Source organism: Brachyistius frenatus, unplaced genomic scaffold, assembly GCF_029030835.1.
Source record: "Brachyistius frenatus isolate BFR_SWC_R1_liver_20210118 unplaced genomic scaffold, ASM2903083v1 Contig_3, whole genome shotgun sequence".
In the NCBI taxonomy this organism is placed as follows: Eukaryota; Metazoa; Chordata; class Actinopteri; family Embiotocidae; genus Brachyistius; species Brachyistius frenatus.
Genome location: NW_027210602.1, coordinates 2625174 through 2640177, shown reverse-complemented (window position 1 = coordinate 2640177; position 15004 = coordinate 2625174). Strand labels below are relative to the sequence as shown.

At 40.7% G+C, this 15004-nt stretch overlaps 3 protein-coding genes across 3 annotated transcripts in view; 2 read left to right on the top strand and 1 right to left on the bottom strand.

Annotated features, from left to right (window-relative positions):
• Window positions 1-15004, top strand: part of lhx6a (LIM homeobox 6a) — a 243623-nt gene that overhangs the window by 125558 nt on the left and 103061 nt on the right. The window lies entirely within an intron of this gene.
• ccdc80l2 (coiled-coil domain containing 80 like 2) lies at window positions 71-6823 on the bottom strand. Its single transcript, XM_069706934.1, has 12 exons — window positions 6402-6823; window positions 6141-6229; window positions 5810-5983; window positions 5529-5680; window positions 4962-5288; window positions 4573-4810; window positions 4259-4415; window positions 3152-3288; window positions 2685-2836; window positions 2273-2376; window positions 809-889; window positions 71-587 (listed from the first exon to the last, which is right to left on the bottom strand). Exons 1-12 carry the CDS (start codon window positions 6742-6744, stop codon window positions 253-255), a joined length of 2289 nt encoding a protein of 762 aa, XP_069563035.1. The 5' UTR covers window positions 6745-6823; the 3' UTR covers window positions 71-252.
• The window catches only part of nnt (nicotinamide nucleotide transhydrogenase), a 36464-nt gene continuing 31399 nt past the window's right edge, over window positions 9940-15004 (top strand). Inside the window, exons 1-2 of the mRNA XM_069702968.1 lie at window positions 9940-10031; window positions 11488-11701. Coding sequence (XP_069559069.1) covers window positions 11548-11701 — 154 coding nt within the window. The 5' untranslated portion in view covers window positions 9940-10031; window positions 11488-11547. The remainder of the gene's footprint in view (window positions 10032-11487; window positions 11702-15004) is intronic.

Sequence of the window (15004 nt, the reverse complement as noted above, 5' to 3'; positions counted from 1 at the left end):
GCTTTTAGTATGACTTTCTTCTATGGAACCATTCTATTATTATCTCTTCAACTTTTCAAATGGACTTTTATTCATTTATACAATATATAGCTATTTGTTGTGCTATCTGACAGATACATCATCATTATCTATTTTGAATTTATACATTAATTCTTGTGAGTCCAGAAGATGAGCTAGTGAGGTCATTTTTTTTTTCACATTTCCTCTCAAATCTTCTTCGCTCTACGGCGGCGTCTTCCTCCTTTTTTCATGTTATTCCTCTGATCGGTGATAGAAGTACGACTCCTCTGCCCTGTCCTCATCATATCCACCATAGTGTCCCGTCTCGCTGCCTCCCCTTCCTCTGTCCTCGGGGCAGTAGATCCCCAGTCTCCTCTGCAGCCTCTCCTCCTGGAGGCGAAGCTCCATCGAGTCTACCAGGTCGTAGATGCTATCCAGGGACCACATGGGTGATGGGAACCAGGCCTTGACGTCGCTGTCCTTCCCCACAACCAGCATGCTGAAATAGTCCTTACTGATCTTCAGTTGTTCTCTCAGATTGTTGACCACGTCACGGGATAATGTCTCAACCTCACTCTGACTGCGACCTGGAGGAAGGATGATAAAGAGAGAACTAAGTAGTGAACTTAACACAATTTTTTTTTTTTTTTTTAGCTTTGACACATTTTTGTGATACATTTTTTCAACTGAGATAAAGTATAATGTCTGATAAATGTTAAAACCTAAACATTTTTATATTCTTTCTCATTAATACACACTATATTGCAAATAATTTACGAGTTACTGGTCCCACATGATTGTGACTTACCGTTTAAAGGAAATAGCTCAACAGTTCCAGATGCTTTCTCTCCAGTTCCAGTCAGCTTTAACATAGCAAAGTGGCGAATACCTGAGGAATGATCCAAGAAACTGGATATTAACAATAAGACCTAAAAAAGGACATAAAATACCCCACAGCATCATCAAAGAAATAAACCATTACTAGTATAAATAATGAAATACATTTATTAGGGCCCGAACACCGATGGTGCGAAAGCCCTATTGTTATCCAAGGAATTATTATTCTTTTCGTTCCTTATTTTTCTCTGCAAAGAACTGCAATTTTGGAGGCTTTATCATATTTAAAACCTCATGAAAGTTGGTACACGTGTGTCTCCCGGCGAAAAATGTTGTATTTTAGTGGAGTCGCGAGTGGGCGTGGCCAAATGGCTTGCTAGCGCCCCCTACACAGATGCCCCGGCAGCTTCATTTATTCGGCTACATTCATACTTTCACATGCTACGTCGAGTTGGTTGATCACCTGAAACTAAATTTAGGTCAGAATAGTGTAAACATGTGGTTGATAATATATTGAGAATTTTGCCATGGCAATGCGGCAAAGTTTGAGGTTTCACTGTGACACAGGAAGTTGAAGTTTAAGGTCAAAGGATGCTTGAAACCTCATGAAAAGTGGAACATACTGAGACGGCGTGGTGAGACGATACATCTGTTATGTGTTTTGCGAGTGGGCGTGGCCAAACGGCTCGCTAGCGCCCCCTAAACTGCAGCCTAGTTTCACCGACATGCACCAAATTCGTTGGACATGTCTATCACACCGAGATGTACAAAAAAGTCTTTTGGCATCATGAATTTGTTTTCGTCGATCGGTGTGCTTGTGGTGTGGTGGCCATTTTGAGCGTTTCGTCATGAAACAACAAGTGACTGTAACTTTTATGTACATATTCCGATCTTCCTCAAACATTACATCTTTGATAACAGTCCCGCCCTGAAGACACCTGTATGGTAATATTATCTCATAGTTATAGCGCCCCCTGCTGGAGACAGGAAACGAGAAAAAAATTAAAACTGCAAGCGCTAATACGTGGGCCCTCGCACGCTGCACATCGGGGAGCCAGCGGCTGCGATACGCCAGCTCCCCAAGGTGCACCGTGCGAGGGCCCGCATATCACTGCTTGCAGTTTTAATTTTCATCTATAATCTTCAATATTTTGGCCACTAATCATGTTTAGGTGTTGGGCGATAGGTTTCTCCAGCTAAATACATGTCTAGTTGTGGTTGATTTTTTGAAATTATCAGTTTTTAATCTTTGTGCAAATTTATGTAAATTCATGACCTTTTTCTATATTCACTATGTAGTTCCCACCAATCAGGCTAAAGACAGTCCTGGCCTTGTCTGTTTTTCCCAGTCCTGAAGGTTCAGAGGAGAAACCTCACTATGTTACAACGTATTGCTCCAGAAATGACAAAGCAGGCAGTGTACTGTGGTTCTTACCCAGGTGACACTCCTGTCCACTGAGAGCAGAGAGCTGCTGCTGGAAAGAGTAGTCGTCCTCAGAGGAAGCAGAGATGAGCAGCAATCTCCTCTTAGACATGAACCTAGACGTCAATGAAAAGGCCGATTTGAATGTAGCTTTCATTTAAACAGTTCTCCTCCTGCCTCATAAGCTAGAAGGCCAACAACATTCAAGCACTATGAGTTATCCTCGGTTTTTAAAGTATTTTTTTAAATAGTAAATCTAATTGAGACATGTGCTGTGATAAAAGTAGAAACAAATAAATACACCCTTAAACTGAAGTTTTACTTAAAGGTAATAGTGATAAATTACAGGTAAAAGTACAGGTTTCTGCAGAGGCTGCAGATGCTGCTTATCTTGGTAATATGTGGTAATAATTAATGATGATACCTTAGCAGTGAATTCTCGACTACAGACTGTTGTGTGTCTTTGGAGCAGACTGGAGGACTCTTCCTTTCCTTCTCTTTTTCTAAGTGCCTCGAGGGGAAGTTGTCAATGTACTCAAACAAAGCTGAGCTCGATGGAGGAGCCTCAAAGACTCTCTGGGGGAAAGATAACAGCTGGTTAGATACAAAAAAAAAAGACATCTTGTGAGGTGTATTTGTATTCCCATAGTTAATATTCTGAAAGAATCCGTTTTGTAGTATATGTTTGAAAAACAATGATGCCAGCTTTATTCCTGTATACATTCTTTCCAGATAAGATTAATATTGATGTTATATCCCTGAGTAGCTTTAAACTAGACTGCTTCCAGGTGTTAACATGTGTAAGAGCAGTGGTGAAAGGCAGCATTCACGCTTTTTAAACCCAAATGGAAGGACAACAACAAAAACCTGCCTTATGTGAGACTTTCTTACATTGGGCTTGATGTCGTAATCTGTGACTGTCATTGAGAAGAGGTCAGAGGAGGACAAGCCAAGCTCTGCTCTCAATAAGGAGATCAGGCTTGTGTCTAAGAGCTGGTCTGACAGGTCACTGAGGGGGGGCTCTGACTCTGAAACACACACATACACAAAACATATCAATGAATGTGTGTGTACAGATCCAGAACTTCCACAATGTTGAATCAACACCTATGAACAATGTTACAACTTCTAAAAACAATATTTATTGTATGGCTGTTGTGTTGGATTTTATCATGTTGAGCAGGAGTTTCAGGTATATATCTTCTACAAAGTCCACCTGTGATTTTTAAGGATTTGAACCAAGTTGTTGGTCACGGGCTACAGGTATACCTGTTGAAATGTAGTTTTCTAAAAAAGCACAGTGTTGTGAGAGACTCAAACTAAACATTTATCCTGATAGACTGTATGAGTAAACTAAATCAACAAAAGAATATTAAAAATGTATCTTATTGATATGTTTATCCAGAGCAATGAAAATGTAACTGAGAAGGACACCAGAGTATTGTATGTTAAACTCAGACTTTGATGTTTACCCCGAGACTCGACCTTTCTGGTGATTGTATTCTCAGCCAGAAAAAAATGCCTTGTGCAGTCTCCACCTGCTTGTGTGAAACACCAACATCGGAAACTTTAAAGGCTTTTTTCTGTAGTGCCACCATCACGTCAAACTTTTACCTCAGCCAATACTTTAGTTAATAACCTAATACCTTCAAAATCAATGACATTTCCCATCATCCACTATTTTACTAGTAATCAGTAAATATTAGCATGCCAAAGGTTAGTTATTTTTTAGTTTATATCATCGCTGGATGTTTGGCCAAAATGCAACCTCACAGAGGCACTAGCATAGTGAAGCCTTAGTAAAAAAATACAATGTGTTCTTCTGTTGTTTCAGACCAATCAAACATCATTTGGGTATTTGAAAAAACATGGCTCATATCTGCATGAGACTTTCCACTAACTTGCATCACCTCTAGAGAGAACCTGTCCAAATGTTTTAAATGCAAATATTCAAACACACAACATCACACAAACAGACACAGATACATTTCCTACTACCGAGCTGGTGGTGCTGCAGCGTGAGCGTGGCTTCACGTTCTTCACCCACAATGGTTGCCACGGTGATCTTCCTGATCGCGAGTTGACAGTGTTCCTTCTCGTTCTCCTCCGTCTGCTGGACGTACAGCGTTGCATCTCTGCTGGGCGTTGAGATCAGCTTGTTTCAGGACAACACAAAAATAGACACATTGATTTGTAGGACGATACCAATCAGGTACTCATACTGTACATCCGTCCGATGTTTTTCATGCATTTATAATGTGGATGCCAATGTGCAACAGGATATACAAAAGAAAATACAAGGATGTTCTCACCATCAACCTTCTTCCTTTAAAGCTGTCCACAAACTCTTTCAGGGCTGCTTTATCCTCCTCACTTGCCTCTCTGTTGGACTTTTTCCCTCTTCCTTTTCCTTTCTTTCCTTTCTTCCCTTTGCCCTTTTTCTTAGAGCTCTGTTTTTCCTGTGTATCATCCTTTACATTTGGCTCTGTTTTATCGTCTTTGTTTTGCCCTCTGTGTTTTTTCTTTCCTTCTACAAGAATGGAGTCAGACCTATAAAATATGAAAAAAAAATGGTTTGATGTTCATCCAGTAGTAAAAAAAAAAGAGCATTTATCTGGTGTACGGAGATGAGGAGGCCTGACACACCAGACACCAGATGTAAAACACAAATCAATTTTCACAAAATATGTAAAGGCAGCACCTGTCTTTCTTCACGTCCTCATTGCTTCTTGAAACAGGTGGAAGACTGGAAGCTTTTTCTTTTTCCTGTTCATTCGAAGTGGTGGGATCACCACCGCTTGAGTCCTTTCCCCTCGTGGACCCCCCAGCAGGCCCTTTACGAATAACAAACCTTGACCGTCCACTCAGTATATCCTGGATCTTACTCTTCAGGGCAGCTTTTTTGTCCAGAGGAGGTTTCCTTTGTAACGGCACCACTGAAGTCACATTTCCTCGCCTCTGAGGGCTCAGCACCACCTTCTTCTTCATCTTTTTTCTTTTTACAAGTTTCTTTTTTGTGGTTTTACACCTGAAACATGACAGAAAAGTCCTGAATTCATATTGTGCTACATGGTTACTTGGATCATACGCATACGTATGAACATTCTGACCACTTTTGCATGAACAGCACCTACAAACTTATGCCCTTTTTAACAGAGTTTGACTTGCAGCTGGCCAGAGGTTTACTGCATATCATGCAGTACTCAAATGTGCACTGTCAAATAAACCCTAAAATACATGCTCCAAAGAAACAGTGGTAGAATGGCACCTCAAATTAGATCCTTTTCTGGTCAACTTCTCGAGCTTCCTCATGGGGAACTGATCAACGAGCTCCAGAATAGCCTCGACACGGACCGGATAAGGGAAATGCTCACTGACCCTTAGGTTCTTCTTAATAACTATCATAGTGAACACTTGCTCCTGAAATAAATGGTGTTAAGCACAAGTCAGAAGCAGGTCAGCTACAAAACAATTCAGAAACATTTCAATTTAGAAAAAACAAAAAGTATCTTAAATAAATTGCAATAAATCAAAGTGTTTATCTATTACTTGGCTGGTGAGCTCCAGGTAGTGCAGCAGTTTGGAAACTGTGTCAGGGTCCAGGCTCTCTACTGTGGCATCCCCTTGAAAGGTTGTTTTCTGAATCCGACCTTCCATCATGGCATTCTGGATGATGGTTACGATGAAGGTATCTCTTTCTGCTAGATAGCAGTTCAGTTCTTTCTGAGAGACCAAAAGTGAAAGGAAAAGATTTATAAAACATATAGGTATAAGGCTGTTTTGTTGGAATTTCCAATGTAATATTTTCCCAAATGAAAGTAAACAGTCTGAAAATAAATCGAATTAATTGATATTGAGAAAATAAATCTCGGCACAGTACCTGTTCCATGTCTTGTAGCTGTTTCTCCATCATACGAAGGTAGTTGTCATTGTGTGATGGCGCTGTTATCACCCACAACCGCTTTTTACCTGGAGGGGACAATGGGAGGAGGTGTGTGTGTGTGTGTGTGTGTGTGTGTGTGTGTGTGTGTGTGTGTGTGTGTGTGTGTGTGTGTGTGTGTGTGTGTGTGTGTGTGTGTGTGGAAATTGTAAGTAGGCAAACATGCAAACATACATCAGTTGATCAGTTACTTTCTCTTGCCTGCGAAGTCAGCCAGGAAATCCAGCTCCGTAGCCAGGCTCGATGATGACTCTCCAACTCCCCTGTTGTCTCCATGTTCTCCATGGTCTTCTTCCAGCCCCAATCCATGCTCAATTCCGGGAGGGAGATCTGAATAGTCTCCCCAGTCCCTTACATTAGGGTCCAAATGATCCTTTGGCTTGCTGCTAGCGATGCCCGGCCAGGCACTGAGCAAACTCGGGTAGCTGAGGCTCCACAAAGCAGCAAATAACAACAGAGAGTGTGACGTATAAAACTGAAGCATTGTTTCTGACAGAGCTGATAGATACGTTTGATGATCAGCTGGAACTGTCAAGCAGCTCATAAATCCTCATCTGAAGTAAATATACATGTATCGTTTTATTCTCACCACTGCTAGGTCTTAGGCTGCAGTGTTGCATTTAAAAAAAGGATTATAAGGATTTGCGAAAAAGGGATTCAAAGTTTCAAAAGCTCACAAAATGTTGGTTTCCATACTTTGAATCCAAACTCAAAACACCACCGAAGGCTGCAGCATTCTGTATCCGAAAAAAGAAATTTGGTCAAATGTGGAATCTGAAAAGTAGATGGACGGCAGAGACTGCAGTGATGTTAACCCTTCTCACAGAGGAGAGACTGAGTGTGAGACGCTCCTCCGCTCGCACACAAACACACACTGCTGGTTCACATTATAGCCTGGCTTTTTTAACAGGAAACTTCTGGAATTTTCTGCGACTTCAAAGCATTTTCTTCCACAAACTCTCTCTCTCTCTTTCTCCGTCACACACACACACACACACACACACACACACACACACACACACACACACACACACACACACACACACACACACACACACACACACACACACACACACACACACACACATGTGTGTATGTGTGGCAATATGTACCTACTCACGTACAGAGTATCATACATCCACAGGCATTCGAGTGCACACACTCATTGTTGCCCCACATTGTGTTTGATCAAAAGGCTAAATTATCCCAACCTGCTTCAGGGCCCATGCTGAGCATTAGGTCTTGACCTCTGACCTCTCTAGACTGGGGTCAGTGAACAGACCGACAGACAGTAAAATGTTAAATTAAACCAAATTATTGCCCCATTACAAAATTATTATATTCAACACTTTTGATTTAAACTTATAACTCCAGTTATCCATCGGACACTGGCACCTGAGTGAATTATTAATCACACACGACTGCAGGAATAAAAGTGAGTGCTGAGAGAACAAGGGTGGAGAAGTGGGAGTTTAAATGAGTGCAGCCCTAAAGCCATTTGTTCAGTGGGGGTTAAAGCTTTTAAATCAAGGCAAATGACAGCAACCATAAATAACCCAGACCGGAAGTAATGCCACGTTCTAGAAAAGTTCACACCAGTTTAAACTTGTGAATCTGTGGCAAATGTGCCCACAGGCGAGCTAACCTTTATGAGCTTCTCAGGGAAAAGTACTCGACCCTACCATATCCTCTCCCACCTAAAATATGACCATTTTAACAACACAAAAGCCTTAAACTGCACATCTCGTAATTTTATCCATAACCATCTCAACTGTCTCCTCCCGCCAAGAATCAAACCTTCAAGTCACTTTAAATAGCTGGTATCAGCACAAGACCACACAGCCCCTCAAACCTTCCAAACACAACCATTAACAATATAATGTATGTTATACATAGTATAATCCTGACAGAAATCCTGTGTTGTCAAGTATTTAGGAATGAGATTAAATTTAGTAATACAGTAGTTGTAATGTAAATAATTTTGTCTGTAATCCTTACATCAATCTATTTGACACTCAAATGTCTAAGGATGTTTTTAAACAATCATAAAGGAAAAAAACAATGCAAAATGGATCAAAACGGTTTGTTTTTATATTGCATTTTGAATTTAACACTGCAACAGGTAGAGTTACTCACTTTGAAATGGTTGAAAACACCAACCTTTTAGAGTCACCACTGTCATTAATGTCCATGCACCTGCTTCTTGACCTGAGTTACAAATCTTTTGGTTAAATTTATATTTCTTAATGCCACCGACAAAGAAGAAGAAATGAAAGGGGAATATACAGGGGAAAAGATGTGAGCAAAGCCAATGCAATTTGAAGTGCTGTTTGTAGGGTGAAACGGTACAATGAGAACCAGGCAGAGCAACAATGCATTCCTCTCTTTGAGCCTGATAAAGAGAACCAGATGATCAGTATGTGTCGGTCTTTTTATAATGTAAACCGCAAATGAATGTGCTGCAATGTAAAGCTGCAAATAAAATAAGCAACATCAGACAAAGAAGCTGCTGTTTCCTTCTATTATTTTTTAACATTGTCCAAATGTTTGCATCATTGTTTTCCAATAACAAGGAGTGTGTGCATGTTTACGTGTTGCATTTACGTGTTGCCATTTCTAATCATCTCAACAACTGCAATAACATGTTCATCAAACCAACAATAGTATGAACAGCAGTCTTTATAAACATAAACTGGTTTTAATGCAGGCTTATACGAATAAAGCAAAGTGGGCAACTTACATTAGAACATTAAATAACTGTAAGAACTTGGTTTCTGATCTAAGTGATTGAAAGGCACCAGGATGAATCAAGCCTGGCTGACAGCCTGGTTTGGAGCAGGCTAGCTGCACAGAGCACATATCCATGGTAATTTATATGCCACTGCTTTCATAAAACCGAACCATGGTTTAGTTCAGCCAGGCTACCAGGAAAATCCTGATTTAATCCCCTTATCCAGGTTTTAATGATACAGACGAAGCTGTGAAAAATAGTCTGGAAACACCAGGCTACAAAGCACACACTGGTCTGTCTCACTCCCTGTCTTCTCCCAGTGTGAGCTACTACAGGCAGGTGAAGTTAATGATGGATAACTGTTGTATATCCTAGAGATTATAATCCAATTCACCACACTGCAAACCTCTTCGAGTAAAGGAGCGGTCTCCAACTCCATTGCGCCTCATCTCCTTTAGTAAACCAGCAACTGGGTATGTGCAGGTCCAATTTTTTTTTTTTTTTTTTAACTAATTTCAGTGTAGAAGGAAAATGAAGCTTGACGTTTTTATACCACAGTGTAAAAGTGGTTATAAAACTGTGATAGAGCACCCCTGAGTGGAGGTAAACAGGGTTGCATGTTCAGTATGATTCAGTATTGGGACGCCATGTCTGATCTAGAAGATGACATACATGCGCATATTATTAGTCAGTTACTTTATAATTGCACGTGTATTTGCCTGTATAGTCGTGGTTTAAATGTACTTGAACATACACGCATCTAACAAAAATGTGATTTTCACACCCAAGTGGCACCTTTTTACACGGAACATAAATGTGATAAAATAGCCTAAAACGTGCACTGTATGTTCGATTCATGAACATTTCAAAGTATGCTGCTGGTAAAAAAAAAAATAAAAAAAAAAAGCCCCAGACACGCGAATGGCTGTTCGCGTCGCTTTACCGCGCCGTCAGCGACCGCGCGCATCAAAAGTCGTCGGATATCCTCTGATGCAGATCATATGATCCAATACATTTCTATCCCGGCCGCCCCGTCAGACATCTTCCGGGTCGACGGAAAGTTCGCCAGAGCTGCACAGAGCCCGGACTTGTCTGCAAAGGTCAGTCGAGTTAACCGCCGTAAACTTTTCCACTCTCACTTTCCGCCATGCACCTGCGTCGTTTTGGGGTTTTTTTTGCATTTCTTTTGCATCGAGCGCGCAGGGCGCTTTTTTTTTTGGTGACTCGCACGTCGCTCACATCTGTGAAACGGACGTCACTTTGTTGTCGGCTAGCCACTGTTAGCTTCCACCCACCTCCTCTTGCTCTTCCTTTCGCTGATTTTTTTTTTTTTTTTTTTTTTTGCTGCGAGAGGAGACACAAAGAGAGCAGAGGTCGCCGGATTTAAATGGGTTATAAAGGCGAACGGTGCCCGGCAGATTGAGCTTTAAGAGAGAGTCCCGACCGGCTTTAATCCGGTGCATCCAGCACAAAGCACCAAATGTTTTCATGATGAAGTGTCATATTGATGGTTGTGTGTTCGCGAAAAATAAAACCGTGTGATTCACATTTCTGCCCAGAAACACTTTCCTGCTGACGTGGTACTTTCATTTTTTATTGACATCAAAGGTTGACGTGAATCAGCCCCGGGTTAAGTTATACCGACTTTCATTCATTCTATTGTGCATTTATTATGTCTACTACTTTATTTCTATAATTCGAATTCACACATCTCATTTGATATTTAATTGTTGTTGTTGTTGTTGTTTTTTTTACTGGAGAGCTGCAACGAAGAGTCAATTGATTAGTTGATTGACAGAAAATGAATCCTGTTGATTACTAGTTTTTTAAAATCTATTTTATATAAAATTGCGAAAACTGGAACATTACAGCTTCTTAAATACGAATATATTTTGGTTCGTTAAGTCCTCTTTAATAATAAACTGAACATATGTTAATTGTGAACTGTTGAATCAACAGATTAGTCAAAAATTGAAATGATCGTTTGTTGGACTCTTGACTTGCAAAAGCATGTCCAACATGTATCCACCAGTTAATAGCCAGTTAGTGCTAGTTTAAACCCTACTACACCAGCCACCTTATCCAGTTTATCCCAGTTCCATTATCTGCCTTTTAAAGTAAATATGCTGTCCCACACGTTTACTACCTCAGCTTCTTTCAGTCGGGCTGCATTTTAAAACAGTGGGTCCCCTTGTCTGTGATTTTGTTGATGTAAAAATATCGAAATAACACATTTTTCTTCTTAAAATTAGAAACAGAAAAATGGACACGCATGTATGGTGGCAGCTTGTTTTTGATTTTGGGACAAATGCATGTAGGAAAGTGTGTGAATGTGACCTGTTGCATAATCAAAGGTCATACCTGAGCTTGTCCTGCAAAGGACCGGGGAAGGACATTATCCAGTGGAACGTTTTGTGTGCAGTTTGCTGACAAATCTGTAAAAAAAAGTATCGACAGTCCTAATTTTGCACACTTTGCCGCTGCATGTTATTCTGTTTGTCCTCTAACCTCCCGCCCTCGGCCTGTTGGCACCTGTCTGTCATGTCTCCTCCCCAGGAGGGCTGCTGTCTGTTCCGTTGAGCTCCTCCTGCAGTGAGTTTCAGGTGTGTGTGCACCATGGCGAGCCTCCTCCGTGTTGTGGCGGCCAGCTGCTCAGCGCCCGTGTTCAGCGGGGTTTCCAGTGTGAAGCTGCAGAGTAGCCAGGCTATCAAGTCGTCATTCCTGCGGTTTTTTAGGACCCATCAAGCTCTCGGGCAATGTGCTAGTCCAGGTAAGAGACTATTCAGTGATTTGGCTACATAAATGAATCATTTCTAAGTGCAGTCAGTGGGGAAAAAAAATTGAGTATCTCTGGTTTAAAAGGCAAAAAACTTGCAATACAAAGCATATGGGTGTTGCTGCAATGAAGTGACCATGAGTTTAGAATAGAAGTAGTGAAGAAAGATTTTCAGAGGTCACCTGATTTTTACTGCCTCAAAATGCCACTAGCAACACGTGTTTTTTATGTACGATGTACATCAAAAGCATACAGGTTGTGATGGTGACACACACCACCCTAGTGTCAAGAGGACATTCAAATCTTTTCCAGTAATCCTTAAGAAAACACAGACATGTTGATAGTATGTCAAACCTTGGTTATTTCATTTGACAGCATGACTGCATTGACAGACAAGTCATCAGTTAAAGAGATCAACAGCGGCTACCTGTTTGTACAGCTGCAGTTGAAGCTATTTCTGTGCTTGGACTTACTGTTGCGGCACATTTTAGATGGCTCTCATTCATATTGTAGAGGTTATGTTACATATTAATTTTTTTCAGTTCAGTCATGCAAGACCTTAGAAAGAAAAAGATTGTCTCTAAAAATTTAATTATTTGTCATTTCTTTAATTTGTTGTTCATTCTCAAATTCATTGACAACTCTTTTCATCGTGAATAAATCCATTAATTCACCTTTTAAAGCCAAAATGTCAACCATTTTCCAGTTGTAGTTTCTGACTTGTAACTTTTGTTGGTCAAAATATAATTTGAAATTATATTATTAATCAGTTAATTGACACAATAAACTGTAGCCTAATCAAGAATGAAAATAAGTGTTAGTTGCATCCCTAGCCTTTTTATTACCCAAATTACCTGCATGGATGTGTGGGTCTGGCTTCTTACAATAGGGAATCATTTATTAGTTGTTGCATCCTATTGGGCGTAGACCTTGGCTTCATTTTGAAAGTGTTGGCGCAGCCTTTAACCAATCAGCCAATCACGAGTTTCATTGTACACTAAAACTCTACCACTGCTGCAGCTCCATTTAGATAAAAATGCTTTACTTCAATGTCATCGTAGTTGACGACCGACACTGGTCGCTTATTTGTTTGACCTTCAGTGGCTGAGCAAATGTTAACGCAAACGGATCTCCAGACTATAATCACAGCAAAGAAAACTGAAGCTGTTAGCAATAGTCTGGCAGAGCCAAGCTAGAAAAATCCTTGGGTGCAAGATTGTGTACTTGTGTGCAGTTACATAACCACGTTTGCCATGATTAGCTCCTCATTTTTTTGAGTTTCCTGTCACACCAGTTGCACACTGTAGCTCGTGTATTTACTGCCAACAGAGAAGAACTGTTGGAACATGTTAAAACTGAGTCCTTAAAAAAAAAAAAAGCCACTTTTACATGGGTTTGTAAAATATGAAATTAGGCACGATGTGTTAGGTCAGCACATGATAGTTAGCTTTAAGCTGTGGAGGTTTATAGATAGGAGTTTAACTACTGATAGCAGCATGAATGCAACACCACCTGTAGCTTCTGTGTGCATTCTCAGACACTTGTGTGTCAGGTGCATGACATTAGCATGGCAGGTGTCAACTACTTATTACATAAAACTGACATAGGGGTGTTCAGTTAAATGGACGCCCTCATAGAGTACAAAGCATTGTCTTTTGTAGATCTGTGTTCTAAATATACTCTAGGTTAAATGCTACCTATTCATTTATTCTTACTTACATGTTTTTTTTTAAAGGTCAGTACATTGTAGTTGCTGTAAAGATGGTAATCCAGTGTTTAGGCAAAATAAAGATAAAGAACAGACGACCTACTTTGACCCCATACAATAGTTTTTCCTTTTATGTAGGGTTACTTTTCAAGTGTTGCAGTCAGTGTTGCTACCAGCATTTGCTTTCAGCTCCAAGGTTACATTAAGGAGACTGCAACCTTCAGGCATTTTTCTCCATGTTTCTACTGTCTGCCCTAAAATCTGTCACTCGTGACCAGGCAGAAAATGTACGCATGTGTACTTCAGACCAGTAACAGCTGGTTGCAGGAGCTTTACCTCTGTGTGTGCTGGGTTCGCGACTGCTGATGTGTCCTTCCCTGTGGTTCATGGTGACAGAAATTGACATTCCTGTAGGTCAGCCAGCCCCAGTAAGAGCTGGCAGCTTCTATTCTGGCCACACAAGTGTCATCTTACAGTCTCGTATAGGAGGGGCTGGCACCATACACACACTTTGTATGGGTGTGATTATGCTGTGAGCCTATAGACATACAGACTGAGACCATATGTTCATGGAGTGGACAGGATCACACTGTGTTTTATGAGCAGACTGTTGTTGGCATTTGTAAACTGGCAAGAATTACTGATTTAGATGTGCCGAAGATGTTTGTTTTTGGTGTTATGAAATTAATACAGTAATTATGCTTCTTGTTTAGCAGATGCTTCCTACGTAGATCTGTTTTCACTTTGTGTCAAAATGCTGAGACAGCACTGTCAGAACTGCGTTAGTGAGGACATGTTTCTTCGAGTGTTGGTGGGGCAGAAATGCTTGAAGGTTGATGCCACTATAAAGAAAAGAGAGCTTTTATTTATACCTTGCTGTGTCAGCCCAGTAGTGTTTCTTCAGTGAAAAGAATGAGTGAGTGGGTATGACCTTAAAAGGTACACTTGATTCTCATCTAAGGGCCTTGTGGGTACTCTAACAGTGCAGTAAAAAGGCAGAATACCCTTTAAGCAAAACATGGACCCATTCTTACACACCTTGTTGAATAGCACAACTTTGTTGTCAAAACCAAGATGCCTTAAGCATCACATTAGCCTGGTGGGTCTCAACCATAAACTGGATATAAAATAGATGTTGTCTCTGGGTTTGAAAATTGAAGCCAATGCGCAGGTGCCTTAATGTGCAATACCTCTGAGGGCTACTAGGGTCTAGCTCCGAAAAACCTCTGGCTCCTAAAGACTCCCATTCAAAAACAGTCACATTTTAGGGTTATCCTAGTTTGATTGACATGCCTGACATGCAGTTAGCTTTCCAATGTGGATCAAAGGGAAAGGTCTTCCCAGGGCTCCTCCCTGTCTCATCCAAATATGGTTAACTTCTGGCTCTGGAAAAAAAAAGAGGTGATGGCCAAAATACCAGGCTCGAAGCTTCAAAACAGCAGCTCACAAACTAATCGGTGATGTCACGGGTTGCCATTTGGCCCCAACCTTAAACATCCCCTCGGGGTTGGAGTCAATAGTAAATGGTTTCACTCGTGGCTCTAATGAAGGTTTAGAAACTTTTATCTTTAACAAAGATGCTGTGGTTT

Coding starts and splice junctions, on each gene's coding strand:
- ccdc80l2 (XM_069706934.1), bottom strand. CDS start 6,744: ATGAGCTGCTTGACAGTTCCAGCTGATCATCAAACGTATCTATCAGCT. Junction 6,230..6,401: donor TTTCCTGGCTGACTTCGCAG/GCAAGAGAAAGT, acceptor TGTCCCCTCCAG/GTAAAAAGCGGTTGTGGGTG. Junction 4,811..4,961: donor GAGGACGTGAAGAAAGACAG/GTGCTGCCTTTA, acceptor CATATTTTATAG/GTCTGACTCCATTCTTGTAG.